This window comes from Rhinolophus sinicus, chromosome 16, assembly GCF_057876585.1.
Source record: "Rhinolophus sinicus isolate RSI-liver-muscle chromosome 16, RSI-T2T, whole genome shotgun sequence".
NCBI classification, from domain to species: Eukaryota; Metazoa; Chordata; class Mammalia; order Chiroptera; family Rhinolophidae; genus Rhinolophus; species Rhinolophus sinicus.
The window spans coordinates 89207107-89223581 of NC_142516.1; the positions used below are offsets into that span (position 1 = coordinate 89207107).

Consider the following 16475-nt stretch of genomic DNA (forward strand, 5'->3'; position numbering starts at 1 on the left):
CCATAGTTATTCAGCATCCATAAACCTAAAGAAGTGATCAACAACTATAAACCTAAGGAAGTGATCACCGTAAGTCCAGCAGCCATGTGACACAGTCCCACCCTATCACAATATTACTGACTATATTCCCCATGCTGTACAGTACACCCATGACTTGTTTTATACCTGGAAATTAGGACCTCTTATTCCTCTTTACCTTCCCCCCTCTTTTGAAAAATTTTAAGTTACAGCTGACATTCAGTATTATTTCATATTAGTTTCAGGTGTACAACCTAGTGGTTATAGACATTTATATAGTTTACTAGTTTTGTGCTTTTTTTCTTTTTTTTAATTAAAATTTTTTTTTTATTGGGGAATATTGGGGAACAGTGTGTTTCTCCAGCGCCCATCAGCTCCTTCAGTCTAGTTGAGGGCACAGCTTCAGCTCCAAGTCCAGTTGCCGTTTTCAATCTTCGTTGCGGGGGCGCAGCCCTCCATCCCATGTGGGAATTGAACCAGCAACCTCGTTGCGAGCTCATGCTCTAACCAACTGAGTCATCTGGTCGCCCCTAGTTTTGTATTTCTTAAATTAAGCACCTAATTTTTTTCTATTATTTTGCTCTTAAATATTTTGTTTTAGTTTTCCTAATAAAGCCTTTCAGTAAATGTTGATCTACCTTCTCTTGGCTGCCCCAGACGTCAAGGCACCACAAATGCCTGTCTGGATTTCTGCAGTAGCTTTCTTATTGGACTTCCTGCCATCTTCCTCTAAGCCATTCTTTATATGAGAGCCAGTATTTCTTTGAAAGATAAAAATTTGATCATCATTCAATCTCTAAATCCTTTTGGTAGATTCTTACTTCCTTTAGAACAAAATCTCGTCCCCCCCCCCCCCCCTCTGTTCAGTAAATGTTTATTGAGCAATTATGATGAAGTCACTGAATAACTGCTGATGTCATATAGGGAGTTACAAAACAAAATCCAATTCAACAAACAGTAGAAACTAGTCATATATTTTTGGTTTATTTGGATCCTAAACCTAGCAGTTCTATAAGTTTACTCTTCTAATAAAACTGAAATCATTCATACCGTGTAGTATTTTTAAAGAGTCTCGCAGAAAATTTGAAAATTGTTGTCGATGAGAGTCAAGAATCAGTGGCTGCTTAGAGCTGGAAGAGAGAGCTTCAAGTTTATCCAGTCTGGTGGTTTTGTGGCTTTAAAACCAGAACCAATTGGGACATTTAAAACACTTCAGTTTCCTGGGCCCCATGATTGCTCTTGCGCTTCTGTCCAGTGTGAATTGTTCTCTGCTCATTGCCTGCCAGGCACTTTGCCACTTGGTTTCCCCATTATCTACATTCATGGGATGGTTAGGAAATAACATTGATTAGAAGTGAAAGCATTCACATATATTGCTGCTACTGACAGACAGTAGTATTATAACAGTCATTGCTTCAGCACAGATTTACTGTTAGTTGTAGGAGACACTGTCTGAGGTACTGAAGATATACTATGACAGAGCATCTCTTTAGGCCTCAGAGCTCTGTGAGCGCTCAGAAACTGCCTTACCCCAAGGGCATTTCGACATGCAAAGCAGAGTAATTTTTTGGGTTTTTTTTGGTGTGTTTATAATCCCTGTTAACAATACTTCATTTTACAATATTAGAAAAGCACATTGCTTCTGGGTTTACTTCTGCTGAAGTACATCTTGTATTTATTTCAAAAGGTCTGCAGGTGATAGATTCATTTCAGTGTTCAATAAAAATTTTAAAATTTTCTTTTTTGTTCTGCAATTATGTATTTCACCCATCATTTGTGAAGGTGTGTTCAAGTGGGGGAGGGACTTGAGTTATTCTTAGTCTTGTGGCTCTGCAGAAATGAAGGGCTCTCAAGTTGACCTACCATGAAAGTAGAAAACTCAAGCGGTACAGAAAAGGTCCCTCACCCCTGTCCCGCCTCTGCTTTGTTTGGAAATCACTGTTTGTTCTGTATTTTGTTTCTTTTGTGTCCTTTAATGAAAAAAAAAATCTTGCGTGTCCGGGATTTCTCCTGTCCCGCCTCTGCTTTCTTTGGGAATCACTGTTTGTTCTGTATTTTGTTTCTTTTGTGTCCTTTAATGAAAAAATATCATGCGTGTCCGGGGTAGATTTGTATTTATTTATAACAAAAAAGCCCTGTTTTTCTTTTTCTGCACCTTGCTATTTTACTTTTTCCACAAGTACATAAATAAAAGTCTGCCTCATCTTTTAAATAGCTGCACAATATTCTCTTAAGTGGCTGTAATTAACTTAGTTCCTCCTTTACTGGTTGGTATCTAGTTCTCTTTCTAGTTTGTTAGATAAAATAATGCTGCAATGAATATTTATGTATATATCTTAGCAAATTTTTATATGTTGATTTTTATTGGACACACCAGTACCTTTTAATAATTGCTTCATTTATACTTGACTGATGTCATTTCTATATCCAGGTCCCTTTACACTTATTACAGGTTATGTTTTTCCTGTTCTTTCTGTTTTTGATCTGAAGTATATTAGGCAGTTCCTGAATTTCCTTCATGGTTATTTTTGTGTTACTTTTGTAATTGTAATACTATAACTCTGAATGGATAATATTAACTCTGCCTTTCATTTTGCTGTTACTCTCCACTGTTCCACCACTGGATTTTTCTTGACTATATTATCATTCTTTATGTATGCCTTTCTACTGATAAGTAATAGAAGTATATTTCCTTTAAACAATATCTTTTGATTCCTGATTACCAAAGAAAATACAAGGAAATAGACATATTCAGCTGCTCCTCCTTTCTCTTTTCACCTCAACTTTTATGTATTTGTTTCTGATTTGTCTGGATGTACGACACTGACTTAATTTTTTTTTTTTTAAGTATTAAAGCTGGCTTTATTTTGGTGAGAACATTTAAGTTTTCTCTAAAGCAACTGTCAGTTACAATAGTGTTATCAACTATATTCACCAGGTTATATTATACATAGATCCCCAGACCTTACTCATCTTAAAACTGAAAGTTTGTACCCTTTTACTACCTTCTCCCTATTTCTCCCACTTTCCCAACCCCCTATAACCACTTTTCTTCTTGTTTCTGTGAATTTAAATTTTTTTGTGTGTTTGTTTTTTTTCTCTTTCTGACTTATTTCACTGAGCATAATGCCTGCAAGGTCCATCCATGTTGTCTCAAACGACAGGATAGCAACACTTAGAAAAATTTGCTAACGAACATGTGTTTCTCATGGCTGAATATTCCATTGTGTATGTGCATGTGTATCTTTTTGTATGTCCACTCTGTATATGTGTGCACACAGGTGTGTGTATGTATGCACACCCCATTGGATATTAACAAACACCGTATCTTCTTGATCCATTCTTCCCTTGACACGAACACTTAGGTTGCTTCCATATCTTGGCTAGTATGAATAATTCTGCAGTGAACAATGGGGGTGCAGCTAGCTCCTCAATGTTCTCTTTTCATTTTCTTTAACCATAATCTTCATGTGTTTAAATCTTAACCTTACTTTAAATAGGTTGAGTCATGATTTTTCTTCTTATCACTTGATTATCTGATGTTTATCTTCATGGCTTCTTTAAGAAGTATTAATAGAAACAACAGTCCTGGACTTCTTAACATGTTCTAAAATACTCTCTGATCCTTGTACTTGAAACTGGTGCTTGAATGGTAAACATTCACGGATTCCCCCCATCCCCCATTCCTTTCTGAAGTACTTGATAGCATGTTTCATTGTCTCCCAGTGTTGAATGTTCCTGTTAACATTCTGAACAGTCTGAAGTAAGCCTGGTTCCCCTCCCCCCCATGTAAGTGACTTGATTCTTTTACCAGGCTTCATAGGAATTTTTTTCTTTTAAAAATCTAGTAACTTAACCAGGATATGTTTTCCCCCCAACATTTTGTTACGAGAAATTTTAAACAAAATACTTGAAAGAATTTTAAGGTGTTCACTACTTAGATTCTGTTAACGTTTTATCGTACTTGCTTTATTACATCTTTCCATCTGTCCGTTCTGTATTCAAGATAATATCTTGTTGTATATCATGATATTTCAACCTTTCCTTGAGACTAATGTGTTTTCAATCTGTAGGTTCGATTTTTGTATTTCTAGAAAGTTGACTTGTTAGATCACAGCATACATTCAGTTTTCATAATTTGAAGGTTGTTAAATTGAGAAAACACTTTCTTACAGTCTAGTAAATCAAACTTTAAATTTGTCTATATCCCCCTCTGTTCCCTTTTGATGTGTACCTATATTTATGATATATATTGAAATTATAGTATAGATAAATTTTTTTTGTTTTATTAAATTTGTTAGGTAAGCATTTAAAAATGTTGTTAGGTCTAGTAAGTGCTTCATATCTATGGATACCTTTGGATTATATCTTTAAAACAAATTCCTATGAATGTGGTTTATTGTATCAAAGGATAAAAACATACCTAGTTATATATATTTTTGGCAATTTCCCCCCAAAGGATATTGTTATGGCATTGTACAGATATATACACTTTAATGAGCTTTCAGGAACTTTGGATACTAACAACTTAAAAAATAATTTAGTGAATGTAAAATGGTAGTTTTGTTTTAAGTTGATAGTGCGCCTATTTAGTTTCAGAAAAGTTCTTACCTGATGATTTGGTTGTCCGATCCTTTGAGCTAATTATTATACCAGTGTTACAGGTAAGGAAATATCTGAGAGGTTAAAGCAGCTTTCTCAATTGGTACAGCTTATTAAAAGGAGAAGAAGATCCAGTTGTCAGAAAAAAAGAATTCTTGTTCTTTTTTCATTAATTTTCATGGAAGAAATTTAATACATATTTTTACATTTATAATTATATATATGGCTAGTCTCTGTTAAGAGCAGCTAACCTACAAAATTGGTAAAATTGTTACAGGATATACTGAATTGACTTTCTTGGACAATTAATGATAGTAAGACATTTTTTATACTTTGGCTAATTGAAGAATTTCCTCTTAGTAATATAAGTAGATTATATATTGTTGGCCTTAGAGGTTTCTCTTGCTAAAGTTAATTATTGCGATAGTTGTGTAGCTCTCATTGTTGGTCACACAGTGAGTCATTTATGCTGATTGTGTTGGGAGAGAGGTTCTTTGGGCAGTATGCAGTGTCCTACCTCACCACTCCTACTGTTTGTCTGGTCTCGTTCTTATGTGCCCTTTGATGTCTCCCAAGATGTCTTTTTGGGTTTTGCACTTGCTGCTGGAAAAATTCTCATTTGTATAAAAGGATGTAAGTGAAAATATAGCTACTGTTTATTCTGTTTTTAGTATGTTCTAGGCCCTATGTTAAAAAAAAAATTAGTACATATTTTGATTTCGGAACAAAAGGATAAGTTTTATTATTCTCTTCGTACAAATGAAGAAATAGACCCAGAAAGGATGTTAATTTGATTAATCACGCAGCTTATAATCTTTCAGTATCAGATGATAAGTAGACAAAAGAGAAGCTAGGTGCATGAATATGAATAAGTTACTAAATATATTGCCAGTAATACAGAATCTGTATGCTTATCTATATAAAAACACAAAGAGAAGCTAAAAATATTAATATGCAATCAATATTTTATAGATTTAATGAGGCGTCAGGAAGAACTCAGGCGCTTGGAAGAACTCAGAAACCAAGAGCTGCAAAAACGGAAGCAAATACAACTGAGGTAAAAAGAACATCATTGTAACATATGTGAGCACTCGTAGTTCTCATGTGTTATTTATTACTAACACACCACTCTGCCTGTTATAAACAAGTTGGACAAACGGGAAAATACAAAAAAAAAGGTCCAGTTTGAATATGGGAATTACTTCACAAACTAGCATAATTCTTTGTTATTCTTACGATTTTTTTTAGCTGGTAATGGACTTTGCATACATACATTGTAAACTTAACATAAGGAGCTTAGGTTTTATTGTGTGTAATTTATTGTAAAAGGCACTATGATTTACTGGACCATTTTTCCCGAGATGGATGTATTTGAATTTCTCTTAGTTCTAATTTTTTTCTTGTGTCTATCACTACTACGAAGGCCTTTATGCATATTTGTGCTTCTGATAATTTGTTTAAAAAAGGTTTCTGAAAATGGAATCTATGGTAAAAAGGGTTTGAGCATTTAACTTGAGTACATAATAGATGGATGGTTTAAAGATGATTTCAAGATGGTTCAACTTAAAATCTGTTAGGTTAAATAAGGAAATTTGGGAGAATGGTTGAACCAAGATGTGTAAAGAAAAATTAACAGCTTTCTTTGTACCTGCAATATTTAATTGTGATATAGAATGAGATAAATGTTGCTTTTATAAGTGTCAAAAACGTAATAGTTAATACTAAAACATAATAAACAATAATTAGGAAATATTATAAACAAAACTATGATAGATTAAAGCAGACTTAAAATTTTGCTTTCGAAAGTGCTATAAAAGTAGTAAGTGCTTGCGCTAGGCGGTAAGATGCTCATGGGAAATAAAAAATTAAGACAGCAAAAAAATGTCAATGAGTGTGAAGTGTCTTCGCAGTCTGGGGATAGGTAGTATTCCTTGTATTTTAATTGAGTTTTTCCAACTTTGTACCTGGTTTGCCAGTGTATATGTGTTTCTGTCTTTTAGTCTAACCTATTTCTCAAATTACGGCATTTGTACAGGAATCAGTGTTCTAACCTGGGAACTGTCTGAGAGTCTCAAACCTAACCCCAGAAACTGTAGGGGGTGGAGCTTTAACAAACCCTCAGCTGATTCCGATGCATCCTAAAGTCTCAGATTCACTGTTGTATATGCACCTCCCTGCATGAACTCCTTACACGAGGGACCTTTTTTCAGTGGCTTTCTTGTTGCTTCTCTCCTTTTTTATGTAAATATGTTTGAGTCTCTCCTATTTTTACTAAGAAAAGGAAACCTTCAGTCTTGTGACATAATACTCTTTTCTATAACCAGCTTTGTCCTCTTACATTTATGCTTGACAGCTGGGCTTTTAAAATTAGTACCCCACCCTTTGTGTACTGAAAAAAATATTTAAAACCAAACAATACGGAAGAACCCAAAGCAGGGTACAAGCTTAACAAATGTACCTAACTTTATTATAAATGGATAACATCACACTGAAAGCATATGGGGAAGAAAATAAGGAGCCTAAATAACTTTGGAAGGTAGTATCTTAACTGGATACTATAGGACAGTAACAAAAAGAATAATATATAAATTCTGTAATCTAGTTAGTAAATTTTTTTCTCAGAAATCTGGGTTAGGAATTCTGAAACTACTTTGTGTATATGCTTTTGTTTTCTCTTTGATCAGGTCTTTATTGAGAATTTTATATATATCTGTGTGTGTGTGTGTGTGTGTGTGTGTGTGTGTGTGTGTATATACACACACACACACTTTTTTATGTGAACAAATTAGTGAATCTCAGTAGTAAGACCCTGGTTTCTCATTGTTGGAGAAAGAAAGAAAAGAGAAAGGTTAAAATTAAAATGACTTCTGTGGTGTTGAATGAACTGTGGTGTCAGTATGAACTGTGACATTTAATTTAGACAGATTTAGAAATAGACACGTGTGTATATGTGTGGGTTCATATATACATACATTTTATAGCTCTCTGCCCCTAGAAGCGTGGTGCACATCTGTAGTGCCCAGGTTTTTGTTTAGAAACACCATTCCCTAGCAAAAGAAACCACGTTAATTCCAGGACTGAAAAAAGAATAAATATCTTGTACGAGACAGTAAGAATGTATTCAAAAAAGGACGGGATATGTTAAAAGGACATAAGGCAGCTGAAGGAGCTCCAAAATACCAAAGTTGGAGCAATTTTAACAACAAAATAAAAAATGATAGTACTGGATTTTAATCTAAGATAAATTTCCATGAGTCCATACTGATAGAGGTAAATAATTGAATGAATGAATAAAGAAACAAATGGATATTGGGCAGCCCATCCTTATGGTAGAATTCCAATGAATAAATGTGGAAGGGATGAGAGAGAATCACCAACGCGCAAACACTACAGTGATAATTGTTGCAGACAATTGTCTACTGATGGGTGCTAAAGTTGTTGTGCCAAAATTTGAGAAACAGGATTTGCATAGTCTCCAATCTGTATTAGGCACAAATGGAAAAATAGTAAAGTCAAGAAAAACAACTGTTAACACACTGGAGGAAACTAAGAGGAAGTAATTAAATGCCATGTGGGATTCTGGATAAGGTCCTGGAACAGATGGACATTAGTGAGGAAACTGGTGAAATTTGAATAAGATCTGTAGTTTAACTGATATTATACCAGTGTTAATTCTTGGTTTTCATAATTGTACCATAGTTACGCAACATGTTAAAATTAGGGGATGCTGCCTGAGGGATATATAGAAACTACTATTTTTGCAGCTTTTCTGTAAATTTTAAATTAATTTAAAAGAAGGAAAAACAAGAAAAGTATCTTAGGTATTGGGGATACAATGGGGAACAAAAGGTAAAAGTTCTGCCACTGTGGAACTTACAGTCATATAGGAGGGAGGCAGACATTAATTGGAATGATCAGATTATTTACAAGCAAGTGAAGTCCACAAAAATAGTATGGCATACTTATTGGAATTTTTAATAGGTTACCTAGTCTCACAGGAAGTTGCTTTATGTGGTAAGTATTCTGGGTAATTTTTCATTGACCTTTATATGCAGGGGTATATCAGATTTAATTTGAAATTCAGGTAACTGTACTAATAGTAAAAATATCTCAACACTTAGGTGATAATTTCATGAGTAACCTCTATGCTTGGTTATATTCTAGCAGATACAGTTATAATTCTTACCCTGTGCCTGGTGGCTGGGGAGTTTCTTTTGAAATTACTGTAAGAATCTTGATTTAAGAAATGTGAACAAGTTATCTTACAATTGAGTAGTTTTTGCAGCATGTTTCAAGAAAGGGAAAAATTGTTGTGTCAGGAAACTTAATTTCATATTATTAATACTTGCAACACAAAGCAAATAAAGAAAACTACAGCAGTTAAACTGAAGAGATTTATCTGACTGAGGCTGCTACTGCATAAGACAGGTTTAGTTGTTTACAAGCCAGACTGGACTTTGCCTTTTTGTTTTACCTTAGTTGGAGCATTGAAAAAACTGGCTTAAGAAAGTGTATTTTGAGAGAAATTAAGTAATTTATTTGTAGTATATAAGTGTGTGGTTTTCCTTTCAGTGCTACAAATAAATTAGTTTTTCATGGGCCATTTTATTCTTCGGAGGCTGTGGCAGTGAAGAAGGAACGCCAGGACAAGGAGTTCGATGAGCTGGTTCAAGCTGTGACTCGACCACTTAGTTGTTCATTTATTCCTTCCTTCCTTCTCTGACCACCCTCCTACTCACTCACCTATCCATCACCCCATCCTTGCCCCTTTTATGTCATTTGACATTAAGAGCCTGCGGTGGGCAGAGCACTGGGAAGGGTGTGGAGGGCAGAATGCTGAACAAGATATTTCTCGTGAGTCAGGTGGGAGCTTAGTGCTTAGAGCCTTTAGGTTTTCAAAGTCCTACAAAAAGATAGAAGACCTGAGAGCAGTTAGTGGGCTTCAAGTTAAAATACATTGTGAATTGGAGGTTTTTACCACTTTCCAATTAAGTGTAGCATGAAGGGTGTTAAAATGTGTCACACTTCTTTACTTACCATGTTTCCCCGAAAGTAAGACCTAGCGGACAATCAGCTCTAATGTGTCTTTCGGAGCAAAAATTAATATAAGACCTGGTCTTATTTTACTATAATATGAGACCGGGTCTTATATTAATTTTTGCTCCGAAAGACACATTAGAGCTGATTGTCTAGCTAGGTCTTATTTTTGGGGAAACATGGTACTAATCCCATTTGTGAATATAACGTAGAAAGTTATCCTTGACCTGAAGAGACTTTAAAGATAAATCTAAAGATGATCATTAAAGCATCTTGTGGAATAGAAAAACTGAAAAGCAAATATGTACAATAGGGAATGTTCCTGTATGCTGTCTTTAAATTTAAATTATGAAATTGTCAGTGTGGTATAACCATGACTTAGTTCAAAATAAAGAAGAAAATTTGGAATTTGTGGGCAAAGGAAAGGAAAGGAAAATAGAAAATGTTTGAAGTGATGTTACCCTTTTACTACATTTGTTCCTCCTGATTTGTAAATCTATCTTCACATTTTACCAGAAAAAAAAATTGCTTTAACAGTGGGAGAAGTGCATTGTAAATTTTGTTTAAAATACTTTATTTGAATTTTCTTTAAAAATGTTACAGTAGTGCGTGTTACAAAATACACATACATACGTGTATAAAATTTTAATAAAAGGGTAAAGCTGTTCCGCAGATTATTGCCACTGTGATGCAAACTTTTTCATACCCTCTTCTGTACTCACACAAATTATTTTTAAAAGCAGTAATAGGAGTACCATTCTTGTGCTTGCCTTTTTTCTGGAACTGTACCTTAGACATTCTTGCTTGTCTTTTTTATAGCTGTTGCATTGTGTTCCTTGGCACCAGGGAACCATAATTGTCCCCCATTTATAATCATTTCTTCAACCTTTTACCTTTTGTCACAATATATATCTATGTATACAGATATCCTTGCACACTTGTGTAGTTATTTCTATTTAGTTTGCAGGAAATGGACTTGAACATTGAAAATTATGTACTACAAATTGGCCCTCAACAAGGTCCTTGTTGCAATTCCAAAGACCAAAATGTTTGAAAATGAAAGCTTTTTTATGTATCATTTGAGCCTATTTGTTGACAACACCTGACCTGCCATTATGTTGTCATCATGTCAAACCTTTATTTCCACAGAATGTGAATGTTCATCTTACTGTGGAAATATTAATGTGATTGATTATTGGGTCCCGCCTCAGATCCCATTGGGGATGTACTAATAATATATTGACCCTTCTTAAAATTGGGAAAACTCAATTTCAAAACACATGTGGCCTTAAGAATTTTTGAGTAAGGGAATTTTTACCTGTACTTATGTACATTGTCAGCAGTGTATGAATATGAAAGTATTTTCTTAACAGTAAAATTTATGAGTGTGTTAAAGTCCAAGAAATCAGTGGACCAGTTTACTTAAATATTTAATTTGAGTAGATATATATGTTGGGAATGTAGAGAGGAATTCTCAAAATCGTCCAGATTTTGCTTGAATTTCCATAGGAACATTGTCTTGTTACTTGCAGGGATCTGACATAAAGTCCTAATAGCCAGTTATTTCTTCTGGCTGTAGGAGACATCACCATTTCTTTTAGTTCATGGACTTGTATTTAAGGGGAGTGTTGTACAAGAAACAACAAGTAATATCTTGAATTTTGAGTGTTACAGTAGAAGGATGCTTGTAAGAGTAACCTGGAAAATTAAACCTACTGACGGGATGTCAACATTATATAATCTTCGCTATTTAAATTACTTTTTTGTTTTTGGGTGGAGAGCATTGTTTTAGTTTGATTTAAATGCCAATATAATGTGAGTGTATTCAATATTATTTTATAGTTTTCCCCTCCTAATAATATAACTAATTACTGATTTATTAGTAATCTGCACATACATATAATTTGATTTTCTTAATATATACATCTACGACAGAGGCTGACAAATTTTTTTCTGATAAAGGGCTAGGTAGTAAATATTTTAGGCTTTGGAGGTCATAATGATCTTCGTCTCAACTATTCAGCACTGCTCTAGCCCAAAGGTAGCCATAGACAGTAAGTAAATGATTGTTCTATAAAACTTAATTGACAAAATCAGGTGGTAGGCTGACACCTGCTCCAGGGGATTTCCTCAGTGGGTTGACGAAATGGGGGTGACAAGTTTTGTTAAGACTTCCTTCTATACATAATGTAATAGAATTTTTGTCTAGGCAGTGTGGTTCTTTATAGTGGCTTACATAGGGATAGGTTCTGAGTGTCTTGAAGAACTCCGCTATGGCAGTGATAGATCCAGGATTTTCTCTTTATATAGTAATAGACTACATGTTTGAACTTTTGGACTGTGAACTTTTTAATTGTAAGCATATAACTATCCTGGTTATATGTTGTTTGTTTGATTTAACCTAGTTTCTTTCTTTGGTTTATTTGATTGATTAAAGGTGTAGAGCAAAATAAAAGAAGGTAAATCTGTTAAGGCAGTCATTGTTGAGAAATTTGACATAATGTAACTTGTATAAACGGTTTTGTGTAACCTGAAATAAAATACCCAGTTATGGCTTACATATCAGTCATGCTAAAATTTTTATTTAAAAATCCTTTAGACATGAAGAAGAGCATCGTCGACGTGAGGAAGAAATGATCCGACACAGAGAGCAGGAGGAACTGAGACGACAGCAAGAGGGCTTTAAGCCAAATTATATGGAAAATGTAAGTAAAATATTAGTTAACTAAAATTACTTTGTTGTCAGGTGGATGATGTGTTTTTAGAATTCTTTTGATACTGCTTTATGTAGTAGTATGTTTTCTAATCATTCTGAATTTGTCATTTTTGTTTATGTTAAGCTAATGATTTTTAAAAACCTCCTTTAGGTAGTAAATTAGAATTAGTTTCTGAAGGTAATAGCCATGTTTTATGAAATGGATATTAAACTCTTTCTTTCATTTTACTTTGTCTTTTTCAAATATATGCTACCAAATTAGAAATCTTGCTAAATCCATCATCTCCACTGGACTGATTTTCACCGTTTACTGATACTGAAAGTTCTTTATTGAAGATTTTAGACATAGAAAAGTAAACTCTAGTGTATGTGCTCATTACACAACCTTAACAGTTAACAGCACACGGCTGATTGTGTTCATTTTTAAGTATACCTACTTTCCTGAATTATGTGTGAAATCCCTGACTTCATGATTTTATTCATAAGTATTTTAATATGTGTCTCTAAAAGATAAGGACTTTATCATATCTTAAAAATTATCAATTCTGTATGTTAACTAGTAAAAGCCCAAATTTGCTCAAGTCTTATAAATGTTTGTTTATTTTTACAATTGGTTACTTCAAATTGGCTGATAAATCCAGTCTATTTAGTCCTTAGGTTTTCTCTCCTTTTTTATTTTTTTCTTATTTTTTTAAGAAATTGTCTCTTTGTGCAGAGTATCTCACGTGAATTTTGTTGATTGTATTCTTGTGGTGATGTTTAACTAGTTTCTTTATCCCTGAATGTCTCTCGTAAGCTTGAGTTTAGTTCTGAAAATGTGATCTGACTCAGGTTTTTGTTTGGGGGAGGTAAAATGGTAGGGCAAACAAGGAAACTTCTAATATGTTAAAATCCACCAGTTCTTAATGATAACAAAGAAAGAGTCTCATTGTTTCTGGATGAATGCCAGTTTAACACCTCATTATTCTGAAAAATATTTACTAGTATTTTTTTCTCCAGATGTTCAAAACCATAATTCTTTTTCATTGGTTACAATTGTACAAAATAACATAGAGATTAGATATTTATTCAAAAGCCACAATTCTTTAATGTTCTGAATCTAAAAGTATTCAAGTCATTGATGCCTTTTTTCTGACCTTCTCTTTTCCCATTCTTCTGTCCCTAGAAAAGCTTTAAACTTTTATTAGGAAGAATGTCCACACAGTAAAATAAGTGCTAACTTGTATAGCAGTAAGACATTTTTCTTATCTCCTATAAAGTAAATGTCCTTTGAATGAAAATTATGAGCCACTTAAATTCAATTAGAAAAGTTTCTTATTTATATGTCATAAGAAAGGTTTAACTTAATTGATTTTTAAATTTTATTACCAAACTGGTTGAGTAGTTTTTTTAAGTATTATAAATTTTTTTTGAGTAATTTCTAGCTGATTTTGCAATTCTCTTTTCCTCCTTGGGTGCATAGTACTTTTTTAGTGACAAGTTTTAAACTGTGGTTTTAGGCTTTTTGGTTGTAACATTTGAACATAAATCTGTTGGATTTATCAATGTGAGGATATTTTATGATGTTATAAAAGAAACTGAATTAAAAAAAAATTTTAAGGCCATATTTTGAAAACTAGTTACTAGTGTTTTTCTCTTCAAATATCATCAAAATGTAAACCACACGATATTTCTTAGGGAAATTTTACTTCATTCCATTGAGGATTAGGAGGTTCTTACTGGTCCTTTTATGTACCGGAACATTTCCTTTACTAAAGTGCTTGCTTAGAGTAAAGTTGGTGGAATTAGCTTTCTTAATATTTTTCTGGCCCTAAAATTTCCATTCTTGGAGCAAAATGTGCAGCTATTTGTAATAACACCATATACATAAATCATTTAGGGGACTAGAACGAAATTAAGGAAAATGTATTCTGTTAAACTTGACTAAATTGACTATGTCACAAACTTGATTGCAGTCTTTTTTCTTTGAAATCATTTGTTTTTAAAAACACATTTTTTAAATATGCTCAGTGGCATTTAATAAGAGTATAATTAATGAAGAACAGATTGTTTTAATTTTATTTTTTTATTAAACTATTTGGAAATGTTGGTATAATTTGAAATTGAAATACTGCAAGTTCTTAATTTAAAAACATTTGTATGTTTAAAATTAACAATGGGTACAAGTCTACAAATATTTAATGAACTTGGAGAATAAACAAATTAGATATTTAATAAATACTCTTGGTGGATTTATTGGCATTTCAAAAATAGATCATTTATTCTACAAGATTATACTCTTAGAAAACTTAAATGATTATATATTTTAATATTACCATACTTTGTTTTCAAATAGTTAAAGTATGTATTGCATATTTGAAGCATCATAAGATCAATTTGGCTGGAGCAGAGGTCTGCAAAGTAGCTTGGGACCACCGCCCAGTTTCATACCATCCTACTGCAGAGTTAAGAATGTTTCCATTTTTAAAGAACTGATGATGGAAAAAAAGAATATTAGACCGAGAGTATTTGTGACTCTCAAAACCTAAAATACTTATTACTCTTTGACCCTTTACAGAAAAAGTTTGCTGAACCCTGGGCTGGAGTGTTGATTTTTTTTTTTTTTTTTTTTGATACTCAGAATTAAACCACAAAGTTACTCTGTTCTTAATTGTTTGAAGAGGACACATATTTAAAATAGTAGGTAACAACGAAATTACAAATTTAGGGGATATATAGTCTTTGTTCTATTTTTAGATCTTTCTGAGATTAGAAATTACAAATAAGACAAGTTTTTCATCATTTTGTTGTCAATTTTATTTGGTTCCTAGATTCATGGTGTTTGTTTTAATATACACTAATCAATATACATTAAAGAAATACTAAGAAAAACTCTTTATAGGTCTTGACTATTTTGTGTTAATGGAAAAAATACTGAGGTAATGGTTGTATCAGTTATTTTTAATTTACTTTGAAAACTATCTTGGAAAAAATTGTCGAACAATTTTAACGTTTATTTTTGTTCTTAAAAGCCTTGAAATTAGGCCCCCTTATGTGCTTTCTCTTTTTTCACTGTTCACTTTAAAGGGAGGAATCATATGGTAAGTGTTCAGCTTGCTCCGTAATACGAGTAGATTTACTTGGTTTGTTATAAGCTGTCATCTTTCATTTCTTTTTAGTATTCCTATTAGAAATATTCCAGTATCACTAATAGTATGGGCTTTGAAGCATAAAATAAATACTGATTTTCCTATTTTGTGTCTTTGAATAATAATTTTTTGAATGTAAAATAGATGTGGGAAAACACAAATCCTGTCTGGTCATGCTTTCGTTGTTAGCCTTCAACTTTATCATAATTTTATGACATAAAATGTGAATATATTTTTAAAAGTTTCAAGTATATGTCAGTACTTCATCAATTAGGAATTGTCTTTTTTCCCCCTATACTTTATTTCTCATTAAAGGAAGTAAAGCTCTTTGATAATAGTTCTGGTAATTATAATTAAACATGTTATTTTTCACTCCTGTAGCATAATGTATTTTTGACTACCATTAACGATGTGTATGTTTTTATGCTGTGCCTTTATTACATTTAGATTTATCTTTACTGTAGTATAGAGTGTATTTGAACCATTTTCTGCATAGGATTCATTAGGTTGAAATTTTCTTACTACAGTTTTATAGCTTTCGGACACATTACAAGAAATTCTATTAACAATAAGAATCTATGAGATCATTTTTTATGATTGTCTTGTGATTGTTTTCATATTAGTTTGCTCCACTTACTGTAGATTAAAGTAGTTTAAACATTTAAGAACTGGGATGTACCAGCCGTTTCTGGATACAGTTTGGGTTGGAGTAAAGGGGAGATTTTAATTAGAATTATTTTAATGCAGTTTCTAGAATAAACTGTTTTCTTGGGAAAATGATAATGTCATAAAATATCTAAATGTCCTTCTAGCTGTAGTTATAGAATTGTTTAGGAAAATTAGGGCATACTTAGATTGGATGCTAATTTGTTAGGAGTTTCTTTTTCTGGTGTGCTAAATATTAATGTTTTGTTTTTAGTGAAGAAAAGTATAGACCTTCAGATTTGTTTCAGAATACACACGTGAATTGATAT

At 32.9% G+C, this 16475-nt stretch overlaps 1 protein-coding gene across 1 annotated transcript in view; it reads left to right on the forward strand.

Moving 5' to 3' along the window:
* PSPC1 (paraspeckle component 1) overlaps window positions 1-16475 on the forward strand; it is a 61247-nt gene that overhangs the window by 23150 nt on the left and 21622 nt on the right. Inside the window, exons 5-6 of the mRNA XM_019749595.3 lie at window positions 5593-5677; window positions 12257-12362. Coding sequence (XP_019605154.1) covers window positions 5593-5677; window positions 12257-12362 — 191 coding nt within the window. The remainder of the gene's footprint in view (window positions 1-5592; window positions 5678-12256; window positions 12363-16475) is intronic.